The following is a 17,785-nucleotide window of genomic DNA, read 5'->3' as shown; positions in this document are numbered from 1 at the left end:
TACTATTACTAGTACTACCACTACTTCTACTGGCAGGAGGAATACTTTAGGTGTGTAATGAGCTAGTCCCACTATGTTCATCTTTCAACTTTAGGAGAGGATTGTTCAGAAACTACACTTCCAGTGACTTCACCATGTAATCCCTAAGTGTGTGGAGTACAAGTGGTAATCACATGCAGTAATCCTGCTGAACCAGAGGATAATTGGGAAGGAAAACACACACTGGTATATACATTCTGCCTGGCAGACGACCAGCATGTGCATGTGTCACCTCCGGTCCGGCAGTCTGTAGAGCCGGTGCCGAAGGAGTGATGTTTGTGCATTTGGGTGCTTGCCCGTCCATGGTCCAGACATCCTTACAACTCGAGCTGTCTAAGTCAGGGCGAGCCCCAGCCAAAACACTGGCACTACATCAAGGAGAGAGCGAGACCCATGTTGTGATGGAGCGCAGGCCAGTATCAGCATCTACACCTTCGGCCTCTTACAATCATCTCGTGTTTTATTGATGTTAGACAGTGTCAAAGTCTGAATTTCACAACTGTAGATAAAATTATGATTTTTGATTTTAATAGAGAAGCTGAACTCTTCACAGCGTCAGAGGTACAGACACAACTAGAGTAAATGTCTGTAAAAGTCAGAAATCACATTAGCTGCAATATAGTGAGAGCATATAATTCACCTTTAACAGCAGCGGTCTCTGCTTGTGACATCTCCACATGCTTAGCGTCCAGTCCCACCCACTGTATAATGCTGCAAATGCCACTATGAAGAGAGATGCTAACATCAGGCTCTGGTGGATATCAGCATTCATCTCATCATCTCTGCTGCTCATCTGGTCAGATTTTAGAAACAGACCCAGTCCTCAATACACTCGTTCAGCTTTAAAATAAGCCATTTCCCTGGTGGCTTCCCAGTGATAAATCAAGTAACGAAGGAGGAGTGCTTTAAAGAAATAGGGCAGCCAGTTAGCTCAACCACCACTGGGCCTCCACATACTCTTCTATAAAGCCCTGGATTCCCTCTCCTTCAAGCCGTTTTCATCAGGTGATGCACAAAGCTGTGGTATGCGAGCATGGATATGGGTGTGGGTGTGTGTGCAGAGAATGGCAAGCAGTCACATGCTCCTGTTGATATTATCAATATAGCAACAGGAGCCTGTGATGAATATAAATTGCCAGCAAAGGTTAGTAGAAACTAAAGCTAATACACACAAGTTGTTTTTCTTTAAGCAAAGACATCCTGAACGATGATGATAACAAGAAACAACAGAAAAGTGTCCCGCCATCGATGCACCGTGACGCACCATGTTACCGTGATGCACCGTAACGCACCGTGTTACCGTGACGCACCATGTTACCATGATGCACCGTGACGCACCATGTTACCGTGACGCACCGTGTCACCGTGATGCACCGTAACGCACCATGTTGCACCGTGACGCACCGTGTTACCGTGATGCACCGTGACATGATGCACCGTGTTACCGTGATGCACCGTGATGCACCGTGTTACCTTGACGCACCGTGTTACAGTGATGCACCATGACATGACGCACCGTGTTACCATGATGCACCGTGTTACCGTGATGCACCGTGACGTGATGCACCGTGTTACCGTGATGCACCGTGTTACCGTGATGCACCGTGACGTGATGCACCGTGACGTGATGCACCGTGACGTGATGCACCGTGACGTGATGCACCGTGACGTGATGCACCGTGTTACAGTGATGCACCGTGACGTGATGCACCGTGACGTGATGCACCGTGTTACCGTGATGCACCGTGTTACCGTGATGCACCGTGACGTGATGCACCGTGTTACCGTGATGCACCGTGACGTGATGCACCGTGTTACCGTGATGCACCGTGTTACAGTGATGCACCGTGACGTGATGCACCGTGTTACAGTGATGCACCGTGACGTGATGCACCGTGACGTGATGCACCGTGACGTGATGCACCGTGTTACAGTGATGCACCGTGACGTGATGCACCGTGTTACCGTGATGCACCGTGTTACCGTGATGCACCGTGTTACCGTGATGCACCGTGACGTGATGCACCGTGTTACCGTGATGCACCATGTTACCGTGATGCACCGTAACGCACCGTGTTACCGTGACGCACCATGTTACCATGATGCACCGTGACGCACCATGTTACCATGATGCACCGTGACGTACCATGTTACCGTGACGCACCGTGTCACCGTGATGCACCGTAACGCACCATGTTGCACCGTGACGCACCGTGTTACCGTGATGCACCGTGACATGATGCACCGTGTTACCGTGATGCACCGTGATGCACCGTGTTACCTTGACGCACCGTGTTACAGTGATGCACCGTGACATGACGCACCGTGTTACCATGATGCACCGTGTTACCGTGATGCACAGTGACGTGATGCACCGTGTTACCGTGATGCACCGTGACGTGATGCACTGTGACGTGATGCACCGTGTTACAGTGATGCACCGTGACGTGATGCACCGTGACGTGATGCACCGTGTTACCGTGATGCACCGTGACGTGATGCACCGTGTTACCGTGATGCACCGTGTACAGTGAGCACCGTGACGTGATGCACCGTGTTACAGTGATGCACCGTGACGTGATGCACCGTGACGTGATGCACCGTGTTACCGTGATGCACCGTGACGTGATGCACCGTGTTACCGTGATGCACCGTGTTACCGTGATGCACCGTGACGTGATGCACCGTGTTACCGTGATGCACCGTGACGTGATGCACCGTGTTACCGTGATGCACCGTGTTACAGTGATGCACCGTGACGTGATGCACCGTGTTACCGTGATGCACCGTGTTACAGTGATGCACCGTGACGTGATGCACCGTGTTACCGTGATGCACCGTGACGTGATGCACCGTGTTACCGTGATGCACCGTGTTACAGTGATGCACCGTGACGTGATGCACCGTGTTACCGTGATGCACCGTGTTACAGTGATGCACCGTGACGTGATGCACCGTGTTACCGTGCACCGTGTTACCGTGATGCACCGTGTTACAGTGATGCACCGTGACGTGATGCACCGTGTTACAGTGATGCACCGTGACGTGATGCACCGTGACGTGATGCACCGTGTTACAGTGATGCACCGTGACGTGATGCACCGTGACGTGATGCACCGTGACGTGATGCACCGTGACGTGATGCACCGTGTTACCGTGATGCACCGTGACGTGATGCACCGTGACGTGATGCACCGTGACGTGATGCACCGTGTTACAGTGATGCACCATGACGCGCCATGATCCTAAAGCAAAGAAACCAACCAGTCTTGTTACGCTGGAATAATATCATCTGTCTCCATGTTGTCTTTTTGTCAAATAGTTTGTGGTTATTTGACTTAAACAACCTCTTCTTGAGAATATGTTCCATGTGAGCACAGAATAAAATATTACAGTGAGGCTGTTTAATCTAGATTTTCATGACAGAAAGGCCAAAAGACTAATGCATGGTCACCCTATGTTCTATTATATGCAAAGGATTTAAAAACTGAGCAACTGATCACTACTGTCACTGGCAGCTAATCCAATGCCATCAGCAAAACCTACATGGTATTTAAATAAAGATTTAGCCACAGATATACTGGTCTGCTGCTCATTTGAAAGGTAAGGAAGAAGAAAATATGAGGTGATCACAGTGAATCACAGCACCGACTGCTGTAATATATATAATCTGTGTTAAAACTGTGGCCTGGAAAGAGAAAGAGACATGATGCTGGAGAAATTCTCATCCCACTCTGGGTTGAGTCACAGCGAGAACAACAAACCAAACAGATTCTCATATGAATTAAAACGGTGAAAGGCAGTGGATGAACACTTAATAAGACAGCAGCTCACTAGTGTATATTTTCCTCCCTCATCTCTGCCTCTTTCTTCCATATCTGTCCCCACTGATTCTCACCATAATAACACAATGGAGCCGTGTGCATTTTAATCATTCTGTACAGTTGCTGCAATACCAGTTTGAACCAGTTTCCGGTTTTTAACAACCTGTCCTGTCCATATCCAGTGTATCTAAAAGTGCTTGCACTGTGACCTCTGACACTTCCTGTTCCCCTGTGCTGTTGGCACGACGACTAAAATCTGGACTTAAACACAACAAAACTGTGATATAAATATAACTATATCTAATAAACCATAAATGTCATTTCAGATTCAAAATCACTTGATTGAAAATTAGCTTTAGCCTGATTAAAAGACATGTAATGACAAATTATGATGCAAAACAATGGATGGACCGTACCTGGAATAATATTCCACTATTGGCAGCAAGTACTTAGTGAATCTGAGTGATGTTTTTAATCACTCTACATCCTGTATGAGTTGAACAATTAATCCTACATTAGAAATGTAATTTGGACAATCAATTCTGCCATATTTGCAGTATCAAGAGATCCACTGCATTAAATCAAGAATTTCTAATTACTCCTGATTTGGACCAACAAATGAAGACTGCATTGCACCATGTGACCAAATGTACACAAGCAGTGGCGGACAGGACCGTAAACCAAATGTGAAACGGACGCAGCATTCGTGCGACTATGCTGCTCCATGTTTCATGTGATGAAGAAGCTGAGAAAAAAGGCAGGAACACAGGTTTCTAATGACTGCACAAACATTAAGGACAGGAGACGTCACACGATCCCAGCAGAAAAGACCTCAGAGTCGCTGTTCTATGAAACCTGTTCTCCTCTGACAATGCTGAGAGGTAACTTTACTCAAACCAGCCATGAAGGAGAAAAGCATGAGTTTTATTTCATGCAGGACTGTGCAGCCCGAATGTTAGCATGAGCACAAGGCACCGCACAATCAATTATTGAGAGACCCCTCACCTGCTGCTAGCGTGAGAGTTAGCAACAGCACAATCCGACAGGTGACACACAAACATGCAAACATACATGCACTTTATGAGCACTGTTAGCAGGCACTTGCACACTCAAGGCTCAGCGGGGGGGTCAGCATCTAAGCCTGGTCACGCCCAGAGGGATTTGGGAGGAAGCAGCCATATTCCCAGCATCCATTCTGACGCACACACACGATGAGGATCAGCAACACGTAAACACACACCAAGAGTTAACTGCACTGACACACACAGACCTCCGCTGAGCACCTTGGCGCCGCACACAGAAACTACCAGCGGGTTATAAAACATTAGCCTGGCCGGAGTCAATTTTAGCAACAGCAATAGCGCGAAGCCATATCAATTCCATCAATTTAAAACTTTGCTATTCATCCCAGCACCGAGGAAATGCAATGACACAACATATACAATGTGCTGTAAATCAGACAGAGGGAACCACACTGACTGCTCCACAAATAACCCCCCCCCACCCACTCAGATCATGGGCAGGGGAACCCTTACTACTGTACATCTACTGTTACACTGCATTGACCTTTGGACCTCTGACCTACTCACTGTAGGTTGTAATTTTTGTTATCTATAGTATCATCACTGTGATTCACTCAACATACAGTCTAAGCATCAGCTAAATCCCTGAAATATACAAACTGTGTCATTTAAAGACATAAACGTGCTGAGCTTAATGTGGAATTTCACATATAGTCCTGCACTGTGTCTGTGTGTATGTGCTGGTGAGGCTTGTGAGCTTGTGTGTGTGACAGTGTGTGTCCAATATATAGTGACAGAAGGGACAGGTGAGTCACTGTAGGACTGCAAGCTGAACACATTGCACTGCAGCACTGCACATCACGACTCAGGCAGAGCAGACAGGGAGAAGGATAATGACACAGAACTGGGGATAAAACAGGTAACAAGAGACAAAAGCCTATAAAATAAAATGCAGGACTTTCAACAATAAAAGCCTAATTCTGTGAACAGGGCAGAGGCAGATAAGATGCAGGCGAAGAAAGCCTTCAGCCTGTCTGGCACTGAGTAAATCCCAGTCACTGCCAATAGCACCTGTATCCATCACTCCTCAGTGGGACGTCAAAGCCTTGTTATTTATACACCTGTCTGCCTACCTGGCCGTCTGGATGCTTCACACTTCTGTGTCACTGTCTAATTTAAAATCGGATTTATTGGCCTACATCAAGAATGTAACGTGGAGGCATCAACCTACAGCACAGGAATAGATGTGCATGAGATTTATATGTCAAATAAAAGAATGTGCTAGTTTTCTAAACCAGTCAAACTGATACTCCCATTAATATTCCCATTTTGTCCTCCCATCTTTCTTCTTCTTCTTCTCCTTTGGGCTGCTCCCTTCAGGGGTCTCCACAGCCAATCATCTACCTCCATTTAACCCTATCCTCTGTATCCTCCTCACCCACACCAACTATCCTCATGTCCTCCTTCACTACATCCAAGAACCTCCTCTTTGGTCTTCCTCTAGGCCTCCTTCCTGGCAGCTCTAACCTCAGCATCCTTTTACCAATGTATTCACTGTCCCTCCTCTGAACATGTCCACACCATCTCAATCTGGCTTCCCTGGCTTTTTCTCCAAACCATCTAACATGAGCCGTCCCTCTGATGTCCTCATTCCTGATCCTATCCATCCTCGTCACTCCCAGAGAGAACCTCAACATCTTCAGCTCTGCTACCTCCAGCTCTGCCTCCTGTCTTTGTCTCAGTGCCACTGTCTCTAAACCAGACAACATTGCTGGTCTCACCACTGTCTTGTCCACCTTTCCTTTCATTCTTGCTGACACTCTTTTGTCACACATCACACCTGACACTTTCCTCCACCCGTTCCAACCTGCTTGCACACGTCTCTTCACTTCTTTTCCACACTCTCCGTTGCTCTGGACTGTTGACCCTAGGTCCTTAAAATCCTCCACCTTCTTCACCTCTACTCCCTGTAACCTCACCGTTCTACTTGAGTACCTCTCATTTACACACATGTACTCTGTTTTACTGCAGCTGACCTTCACTCCTCGCCTTTCCAGAGCAAACCTCCACCTCTCTAGATTTTCCTCCACCTGCTCCCTGCTCTCACTACAGATGACAATGTCATCTGCAAACATCATGGTCCACAGAGATTCCTGTCTAGCCTCATCTGTCAGCCTGTCCATCACCACAGCAAACAAGAAGGGGCTCAAAGCCGATCCTTGGTGCAGTCCCACCTCCACCTTGAACTCCTCTGTCACCCCTACAGCACACCTCACCACTGTCTTACAGCTCTCATACATGTCCTGCACCACTCGAACATACTTCTCTGCCACTCCAGACTTCCTCGTACAAAACGACAGCTCCTCTCTCAGCACCCTGTCATAGGCTTTTTCCAAATCTACAAAGACACAATGCAGCTCCTTCTGTCCTTCTCTGTACTTCTCCATCAGCATTCACAAAGCAAATATTGCATCTGCTCTCTTTCTTGGCATGAAACCATCAGTCTATTCAGCAAAATTACAAAGAACAGAAATATTTTTTCTTTTTGATAACTTCATGTCTGACTAGTTTTTTCTTGATCAGTGCTCAGTGTCTGCCCTTAGTGTCTCTGCTGTTAATGTAGGCAAGAAGAAAATGAAAGGCCTGATGATTTCTGTTAACTGCAGATCACTGCTACCAGCTCACCTTAAGGAGCAGGACATTTTTAATTTCCAGGAAAAAGAAACTATAGTGTGAAGTGTGTCTGCTCCTTCAGCATCACACAAGCTAAATGTGGTCAGCGAGGGACTGTGTGACTTCCGATTTGAAACTGGATAAGGTCACCTGATAGTAAGGGATGGGAGCTGACCCCCTGCTGCTCACAAGCCCGTGCACACACACACACACACACACAGGCAGGCATCATGGTTGTAGAATAAAGTGCTGACGGACAGTAACGGGCTCTACAGGGCTGCACAACAGCACCACTATGGCGTTCAGCTTTATTAGGTTTTCCATTTGCTATGTGTAGGCGTTGTTTTGAAGATGCAATTAACATTTTAAACACAGAGCTGAGTTTTATCTTGATTAGTCTCCTTGATATTAACATATAACTTGAGGCCCAGAGGAGACCCACAAGAAAGCAATGAGCAATTTGTTGTTGTCAGGGCACTATATGTTCTGGGGAAACACAAAGTTTTTCAATTATTTCTACCTTCACATTCACACGTTACTCTCTAAGGCTGTTTCCTGTCTTTGTATTTTTTTTCATCACATCCCTATAAGTATTAATTTACAGGGTGTCCAAGCTGCACCTGGCAGTCTAGATCAAGTATTTGTCAGCATTTGGATTATTGTTTTTACGCTGACCAAATTTTTAACACAGAATAGTAAACTGGGGTAACTTCGATGATCTTTTGGCAATAAAATGTTTATGATCCCTTAGAGGAAGCTGGTGCAGCTATTTTTACTTGACAACTTGACCTCCGGACTCACACAGAACTTCAAAACAAGCTTAACAAAAAAAGTCACAAGTGATTTCAAAGCTCGTGTGTGTGAAAATGTGTGTCACACGGTATTCTGATCTTAGAGGAAAATATGTGATTTTCCTGTGGGAAGATTCCAGTTTCTCACACATGTGCTTTGAATTCACAGGAACTTCTCTGGAAGACCAAGGTCGCTGCACTGCCACACTGAGCGTTAGAGCAGACTAGAGGAGCCCAGGCTAATATTTTACCAGCCTGTGCCCTGTGGTTACGTCCTGTTGCAGCAGGATGTTGTGATTGACGTTAAGCTGGCCTGATCTTCCCAGAGTCAATCCTCTGAACGAACCAGGCCCTGCCCTCAACACCCGGTCAATGATTAGCGCTGAAACATATCTGGGGCCCGGTCCCCGAGCTGCTTTTAGTTTATGGTAAACACAACACATGATGTTTAAGGCTTCAGGGCCTCGTATTGCATCTGAAGGTCTGCTGCCCTGGGAACACGTGACCTTGATGTCAGACCTGACACAGTTCCCTAATTTATGGTTTTGACAAAACTCATTCAAGAACTGATCTGATTGGTTTTGTATTTAGATAATTCTGATTTTTTTAAGCAGCACAGTGGATTAGTGGTTAGCACTAGTGCCTCACATCAAGAAAGTTCCTGGTTTGAAACCCATCAGGGGCCTTTCTGTGTGGAGTCTGCATATTCTCCCTGTGCTTGTGTGGGTTTTCTCCAGGTACTCTGGTTTCCTCCCACAGTCCAAAAACATGTATGTCAGGTTGATTGGTGACTCTAAATTGCCCATAGGAGTGAGTGTGAGTGTGTGAGGTTGTTGGTCTCTATGTGGTCCTGTGATGGACTGGGGACCTGTCCAGGGTGGACCCCTGCCTTTCACCCAAAGAGAGCTGGGATAGGCTCCAGCAGGTCCCTGGGACCCTGGTTAGGACTAAGGGGGTCTAGATGATGGATGGATGGATGATCTTTTAAAATGAATGCATCTGATTAGCACTTCAGGCAGCGCTAAGTAGCTTCTGCTGATTTTCAGATGGAAAAGAGAAAAAATAAATCAAGACCATTTTCATTTCCAAAAATTAAGTGCAAATGTCGACTGAGTCAACACATAAAAAGTCTTTTGAGCTTCCATAATTTATTATCAACCACCTGGTCTTTCTCAAGGCAAAAGGCTTCTCATTGCCACAACCAGAAACTGGATTTTGATGTGCATTCACCTCTTTAGGATTCTGAACTGATTCCATGCAGAACAAATCTACTAAATTTAAACATATCATTAGCTGCCTCTGAAACGTGGGGAGACACAAAGGACAGATGAAGTGCTTGAATGAGAAAATGACAGAACAACAAAAGGAGAGAAATTACAGGAAGCTTGTGTACTGTATCTGTAAAACTGAGCCAGAGAGGTAGAGCCTGCATGAGAGAGAGAGGAGGAAGCAGTCACATGTCAGGAGGAGGAGGAAGAAGAGGAGGAGGAGGAGGAGGAGGAGGCCCTGCCAGTCACTCGTCTACGTCACAGATACCGCCTCCCTCCCTCCACTACAACTCACATGACTGCAGCAGGCCTGTTCTGTAACTCCAGTCACGAGGATAGAGTAGTATTTCAATAAGCAGCCAGCAGGGGCGAGCGGCATAGACACACACGGTAAGGACAGAGAGAGAGAACGGCAGCAGCGGCCCTAATAACCCTGAATAAATATTAACGTATTAACTCTGTGCTTGTAGAATAGATTACCTTATCATTCTACACATGAAGCAGTGACACAGTGCATGGTGATTTTCCTCCTGTTCCTTATACTCTGGCTGCACCTTATCTTCCTGCCTGTGTCCCTCAAGGACTTTGCAGCAACCCAACATTACAAGCCCCCGAAGACACAGCTGTAAACGTTTAACAGCAAATACAAAAACATACATGTTGCCACAAAATTCATGTGTTTCCTTCTTCCATGTTTACACCAGGTGAGTTATATGAACTCATTTCCCCAAACAGTCTGATAGTTGGGAAACTTTTGGGTCTGTACCTGCATTTAATGAGGTTCTGTTCACTCAGTGTTTGGCTGCACTTGTGTTTTAGCACAGGAACATCACAAGACACCACTGGCCATATTATAGTACTACTGCAGTGTAGTACTACTGCAGTGTAGTACTACTGTGGTGATACCAGGAGACACTTGTATGACAGAGCCATGGCCATAAGTTGTGTAACAGTGATGTCATAGTAAACATCAAACACTGTTGTAGAACAGCAGGATCCAGTAATGCCGGTCCATTCATTTCTTACACTGTGCATGTGCGTGTGCGTGTTATGCATGGTGGAAATGGCCCACGGTGTTTCTGGACCCCCCCTCCCCAGTCACATCCTCCAGTGACGGTGCAATCAATCAGCGGTAAACACCTGGGGTCCCGTATTCCCATGACGCGCTGTTATGGGTGTGTTTTCACAGAGACATGGAGAATGAACCTGATCCGGAAACCTGCTCATTTATTGGTTATGACACACAAACAGCAAAACAGCAACAAGCTGTTTCTCTTCGTGTCCAGAAAAGCCGCTAGAAAATTCGGGACCAACTTTAACGCTGGGTGCCGCTCGGAGGGCGACAGATGAAAAGCAGGAGTTATAAAAGTTAAAATATTTGTATACCGAGACAAACAACGACCACCCCCTTTCCTTTCAAACCCAGATTCAGCCTCATGAGCTGCGCAGAGGTCTCTGAACGCGCTTTGGCGACTTGACGCCTCCTTGGATGTTCAGTGGAAAATTTCCACGCGACCCCTGCAGCAGAGCTGGGGGTTAAGGGTGTCAGCACCTCTCCAGAAACAGCCCATGGATCCACGTCTCCATGAGCCAAAGCACACAACCCAGTGCCTGCGGCCAAACATTACGAAAACGTAGAACCAACTTCCCCTCCTGACCAAAACGCACCGGCTCCTCCCGATCTCGCCGCTTTTTGTAACATCATCTGATCGACTGATCAATCTGAAGACATTACACAACCCACAGGTGAGGGTTGGCGTTACTCAACTTTGCCTGCAGAAACCCCGCACAGGGATCTCCATCCAACGCACGGGGCTGGGGCAAGCGGCTCATAAGTGAGTGGATAAACGCAATTACACCGCACTGGAGCGCCGCAGTCTCCGCGCACGGACGCTTCGTTAGATCCGCTAACATGGTCTAATATCCGAGCAGCCCAGTAACTCATCAATGAAAAGACACGCAGGTCTTTCCTCCTAAAACGTCAGTCAGTCCTGAAGCCAGATGATCAGCTTCAGGAAGACCACATCAGTCCTCAGGCCAAGTCCATGCGTTCAGGGACGGACCACGTGTACACCTCACTCATGTTAAACTTGGCTCAAGAATGCGTCAAAAGTTTCCAACGCGCCTCTCTGCATACAAATAATCCTGCCCGAGCAGACACACGCCGCCTGCCCTCGTGTCCAGCACCGGCACCAAATACATTTATTCGTTTTAGTCCGCTCGCTTCGCTCTTTGCCCGTGGCCGATGATATTTCCTCCACAACACGTGAAAGACGTCAAGACATAGGAGACATTCACACATACAACCACATGCACGCAGAACGACACACCGGGTCGCGCTGAGCCGGTGAGATGCTGCTGACAAGCCGGGGGAAAGGCTCATATCAACCGGGAACAGCGTGCGCCACAGCCGTCACCGTGCAAAGACACACCCCGGTCTGCAAAGCCCAAGGTCCCGTGTGTCCAAAGAGGCCCGGATCTTACCTGGCTGCAAGAGTTTTCTGTCAGGTAATTGAAGACAAAGGACGAGAGTTCCTCATCTAATAGTGAAGCGCAGTCCGCCATCTTCTAGTGAATGAGGAGCTGAGGAGCCAGAGAGCGCAGAAAAGGAGGAGGAGGAGCAGCAGTGGATGAAGGTCTCCAGCAGGGGGCGCATCTGTTTACACAGAAACATATTAAAGACATGCAGATCTCCACAGTGGGGCCTGGACACCAGAGGGTCAGTGCAGTGTGTCCAGCTGGGTCCACAATAACATAAGGAATAACTTAATTAACCATTTTTATTTGATTCACTGAATAATAAAATGATCACAGCAAAGATTAAAGTATTTAGGGCTGAAATAGAGTCAAATATCTTATCCTGTACTTTATGTCTGAATCTATGATGTTTGTTTTGAAATAAAAATATTTCATGACTTTCATATCATTATTGTTTCTGCCTCATGGTATTTAGTGTCTCCATATTTTATATTACTACTAGTTTCCCTCTAATTCAACTCCATACGTAGTTTTTCCATCCATCCATTATCTCACGCTTATCCTTCATGGTTGTGAGGGACCAGAGCCAATCCCAGCATGCAGTGGGTGAGAGGCGGGTCCCACCTGGACAGATCAGCAGCCAATCACAAGGCTGACACACACTCACATTTGGGGTTCAGACCCTAATCCTAACCTACATGTGTTTGGACTGTGGGAGGAGAAAACCCACACAGACACAGGGACAACATGCAGACTCCACACAGAAAGGCCCCGGGTCCACCTGGGTTCAGACCCTAATCCTGACCTGCATGTGTTTGGACTGTGGGAGGAGAAAACCCACACAGACACAGGGACAACATGCAGACTCCACACAGAAAGGCCCCGGGTCCACCTGGGTTCAGACCCTAATCCTAACCTGCATGTGTTTGGACTGTGGGAGGAGAAAACCCACACAGACACAGGGACAACATGCAGACTCCACACAGAAAGGCCCCGGGTCCACCTCCGTTCAGACCCTAATCCTGACCTGCATGTGTTTGGACTGTGGGAGGAGAAAACCCACACAGACACAGGGACAACATGCAGACTCCACACAGAAAGGCCCCGGGTCCACCTCCGTTCAGACCCTAATCCTGACCTACATGTGTGGGAAGAAGCCTGATTACCTGGGAAAACCCATGCATGGTACAAGGACACGTGTGTACTCCAGGTATTCCAGGGTCAGGACTCAGACAGGTGGCACCGCTCGGCCTTTGTTCTGAGGACCAGCACACACGAAGGCTGAAAGCATCAAGTTGCTGTTGCCGGGCGACTGCAAACTTCTGTCAGTCATAGCAGAGTTGATGGGATCAGCTGTACCTAAAGGAAAATCAGACCCTGTTTCAGTCACAGCTGATGCAGGAGCAGTGATTAGTTTTCCGTTTTAACAGCATAAAGTCCAGGCTGCAGGAGAGCTGGTGAAGAACTGCAGTGACAGACGGTGTTTTCCAGATTTTAATCTTTTTCCACTTGCCAGCGCTACGGGTGCTTGATGGGTCAAGTATTAGAAAACGTAATCATAAATCATTACACGTTACTCAAAGTAGAGGGTTAGGGTTAGCAATATCAAGTAGGTCAACAACAAAGGTAACCAGCTACTTGTTAGTTACACTGTGGACAGACAAGGTCACAAGCATAACTGTCTTCAACGCGCTGCAGGTCCAACGATTTGCTGCTGAAACGGTGACTTTCACCGTGACCTCAGAAATAACAGACCTGCAAATACATCATGTTTTAGTGTCGTGGCATTTTGTGCTGCATCAGAGCATTCTCACTGTTGCAGCTACTCTCACATGCAGCTGATCTAGGTCTGAAGGGAAAATCAGGCACGAGGACGGACTCACTAACAGCAGCGATTGTAATGTTATCACTGCATTGCAGCACAGAGCTGTTCTCTGCTCTAAGTGTGGTCAGGAACAAGTTGCCTGTCTGAGGCAGGCGACGGCCAAAACACAGCTGCACGTCTGCCTGACAACACTGACCTTCATACACAGTGTGTATGAGTGTGTGTGTGTGTGTACACTTGTATCTGTGTGAGGACCAAGTCATTTTATACATCAGTAATGGGTTTGGATCATCAGTCCTGTATGTGACACCAATAAGTAGCGTAATTAAACAATGAGAGTCGGGAGCGGTAAGGGAATACGAGCAGTCAGTTGACCAGACAGGTTTCAAACAAAGGCCCTCAGGTTGGAGCTGAGCAATAAACTCATTACCCAAACTGTCAACACAGTCTACAGACCAACGTCTTGTTCACATTAACCTACTGTACGTTCTGTGTTTGCTCAGCTTTGCCTCTGAACCAGCGGCTTAGATAAGTTGGCTAAACTGTTGACGTGTTTCAGACCTGATGGTCAGATTTTGGGTTTGATTTCCGTACCTTGAGGCACCAAGAGGCAGAGACAGGAAGGCTGCGTATGTCGCTTTGTGCAGGTTTGATGTGCTAAAAAAGAAGAAGTGTTTATGTGAGCTAAGAAAAGAAACAGAAATGTGTGTGTGCCGATGAGCTCAATGTATGTCAGTATGTTGTGTGTGTTGTGTGTCGTCTGAGGATACTACACCAAACAGAAGTAGAGACTTTATATTATACTTTATATAAAGATATTAAAGACATTTACTCTCTGGCATCAGCTGCTTCACGTCTAATTCAGGGTATGTCTCTACCTGTCACATCATTCACTGTAATCAAGAGATGCATATGGTAACTGCTACTTAAACTACAGGTTCAATGGTAGTGAAGCAGATGTATATGAAGTACTACAGCTACTGTCAATATTATCATCAAATATAAAAAATACAACACAGGACAAAATCCCCTTTAACTTCTTTAAGACTGTGATGCGTTTTGCATTACTGCCTCCACTTAGTTCTCCTGTGTGAATGAGGGGGGTCAGTCCAAAGGGCTGGAAGCTGGTTTTTGGCATCAATGTTCAAAAGTCACACAGAGAGAAGTCCATCTTAGAAGAAGTATGAAGTTAAATTGCACTAACACAGGAACAGGAAATAGACCAGAATGCAGTGCAGCTACACAGCAGGTTTTGTTTTGAGTAAATGACAAATTGTGGCTTAACACTCTTCTTATTTCTGTGCTGTTGTGCAACCACGGTGCATACAGTATATGGCCAACAACAGTGTTACCCAATACTCATCATTATGGTGATTTCAAAACCTACAGCCTGTGTATTTCTCCATCATTACACAGCCTGACATATTACTGAGCTGGGGTATACTGAACTTCTTGTTTTCAAAGTGTCTAGTTTAGTTGGAGCAGCTACTAAAACTGTTTTACAGTGAACCTGCAGCATCTTAAGCCCTGGGGGCCTGGGACTCCAGAGCCTATTTCGTCGTTCTGTACAGCCGACACCCTATTTTTGGCCTGTCGATGTGCTTTATGTTGGAACCAACATAGCTACATGTTATAGAGGTCATAACAACGGGTAAAATTAGAAACCTTGCCATAAATTATGATTTCAGTGGCGTCCTCTTCTTGTGTTACTACACTTCACATTTACATTTTAGGCCTCCAGCCCTCTGATCTAAAAAGACTGCTGACAGGGTCAACAGCAGAATAACCCCTACCTTCTAACAGTTTAGTAGGTCAAAGGTCAGAGGTGAGGTGAGGCTAAGGATGGATGCAAGTATTTCTGATCAGGATTGTGGATCAGTGCGGAGAGCTGCAGCAAGAAACTGGAAGCAGTTCTCTTTTATAATATATTCTGTAAAACAAGTTGTCTTTCAGAAACACTCCTTGGGGAAACATCTCCTATCTATAGGCAACTCTGAGCTATTTTTATGTTTAGTTATCTCTGTGTACAAACAATACAAACCACAGTAGAAAGAGAAGAAGCAAAAAAGGACTGAAGAGACAAGAAAGTGCTGTGGGGGCTAACAAACCCAAAAGAAAACTCCATTCAACATGACTAACAGGCTGTAAGCTGCAGAAACCCATGATGCATTAGTGCTGAGCTGCAGCAGACACACTAACAACAATCCAGGTCTCATAACTGTAAACTGAGATTAGGTGTCACAGCAGCATCCAGACCATCCATGTTGACATTTCAATAATGCTTCAGTCCTCAGGGTGCATCATCCACAAACAAGCCTGCAGTCGGAGGTCAGACTGTTGCTGAGCAGGGCTGCTTTGTGTCAGGTGGTCTTAGAGGCAAGACCAGCATTTCATCTAAAGGGACGTTCCAGTAACTTTCCAGGTTTCATCCTCATCTCTCGGCTTTGATATCTGCTGATCAAAAGATCAGTCTGTGCTGTAAACACAGTGAGTTACTCAACCTGCCATCCTGCAGCGTCATGCTGACTGATGCCTTCAGGGAACGGTGGCCACACCTTCACACTGGAGGGGCACAAGGGAAAAGTAGTTTTGTCTTGGAAGGATCAAACTCTTCACCTGAACAGGTATTTTTGGTACAGGCGTTCATTCCCACTGTGTGTACTGCCACGATGTTCTATAATCCCCTAAGGATATTCATAAAGGATCGAAGGTTGATGGGTTTGATATATAAATGCACTTTCCAAAGCACAGACTGTCTGAATTAGAAGATGTTTTTCTTCTGAGGAGAGTAAATATCATTATTACAGGCATTAGGGCCAAGAGACTCTGCTGCATCTGGAAACAAATGGAAATTTTGGATAGTGAGAATTTCAAGGAAGGCTCTAAAAACTGGACTAAGCTAAATATATATATTTATCATATATGTCTACAAACTATAAACCACATGTTGACAGCACCATCTAATGTTATTCAGACAAATAATAGGACAAAATGAAAACAGCGTAATCAGCAAATGCACTGTGATGGTACAGTAATAATACACTGGCATAACACAGAGTTCTCAATTTTGACAAAGTTGCAGTGTGTACATGCTGCTGGCTGCTTGGTTTCAAACTGCATTTGATATTTTATTCATGTCAAAAAGGCTGTCTGAACCTGGTCCATACTTTCTTTCCACAACAGATCAATGCAGATAAAACAATACTCGTAAATCTTAACAATTCTAATGTACCTCAGCGGCTGCAGTGTTCTCAGCACCAGTACTTTCTCCAGCTATGGTCACAACAAATTTCATGCCTGACCAGTAATTGTGGAGAGGCAAATAGGCAAATAAAATTGCCATGCTGTCCTGAGGCCCTGCTTATAGCCAGTAGCCTCAAACTCTCTAATTAAACGTAAATGTGCAAAAGCAGACCTTTCCAGCTTTGTCATGATGACTCAGGCTGTTCAGATCAATCAAAGGCTCAGAGAAACACAGTCAGTTAAAAATGTTCCAAATCTAACCATGAAAGACAGAACATGCTGGTACATAATAATCTAGACAGGGGCTTAGTCTATCAGCCAGAGAGACAGGCAGTCCAGCCAGCCAGGAGGTCACACAGTGAGACAATATGTTCACATTTCAGACAGGTCTAGTTTGTTTATTCAGTGCGAACTTGAGGACTGGTTGTTCAAGTTGTTTAAATGATCAGGAAGGATTTGCATAGTGTATGGACCAGAACACTGACGGTTAAACTTTGGCACTGAAAAATAATGTTGGCACCAAAAACAAAATCAGAACCTGTTGATCTAAGTTTTTTTTAACGCCAGTTATTTTTTGATGCCAAAATGTTTTTTCATTGTCAGATTTCTGTCACTGTTTTGG

General features: G+C 46.0%; 1 protein-coding gene across 2 annotated transcripts in view; it reads right to left on the bottom strand.

Moving 5' to 3' along the window:
• The window catches only part of ppargc1b (peroxisome proliferator-activated receptor gamma, coactivator 1 beta), a 78,051-nt gene extending 65,614 nt beyond the window's left edge, over positions 1-12,437 (bottom strand). For both annotated transcript variants that reach the window (XM_026330222.1, XM_026330223.1), the window contains exon 1: positions 12,102-12,437. In XM_026330222.1, the coding sequence (XP_026186007.1) occupies positions 12,102-12,182 (81 nt within the window). In that variant the 5' untranslated portion in view covers positions 12,183-12,437. The remainder of the gene's footprint in view (positions 1-12,101) is intronic.
• Positions 12,438-17,785: the final 5,348 nt, after the last annotated feature.

The sequence above is a fragment of the Mastacembelus armatus genome, chromosome 10, assembly GCF_900324485.2.
Source record: "Mastacembelus armatus chromosome 10, fMasArm1.2, whole genome shotgun sequence".
NCBI classification, from domain to species: domain Eukaryota; kingdom Metazoa; phylum Chordata; class Actinopteri; order Synbranchiformes; family Mastacembelidae; genus Mastacembelus; species Mastacembelus armatus.
This window is presented reverse-complemented; position numbering and strand designations above follow the sequence as displayed.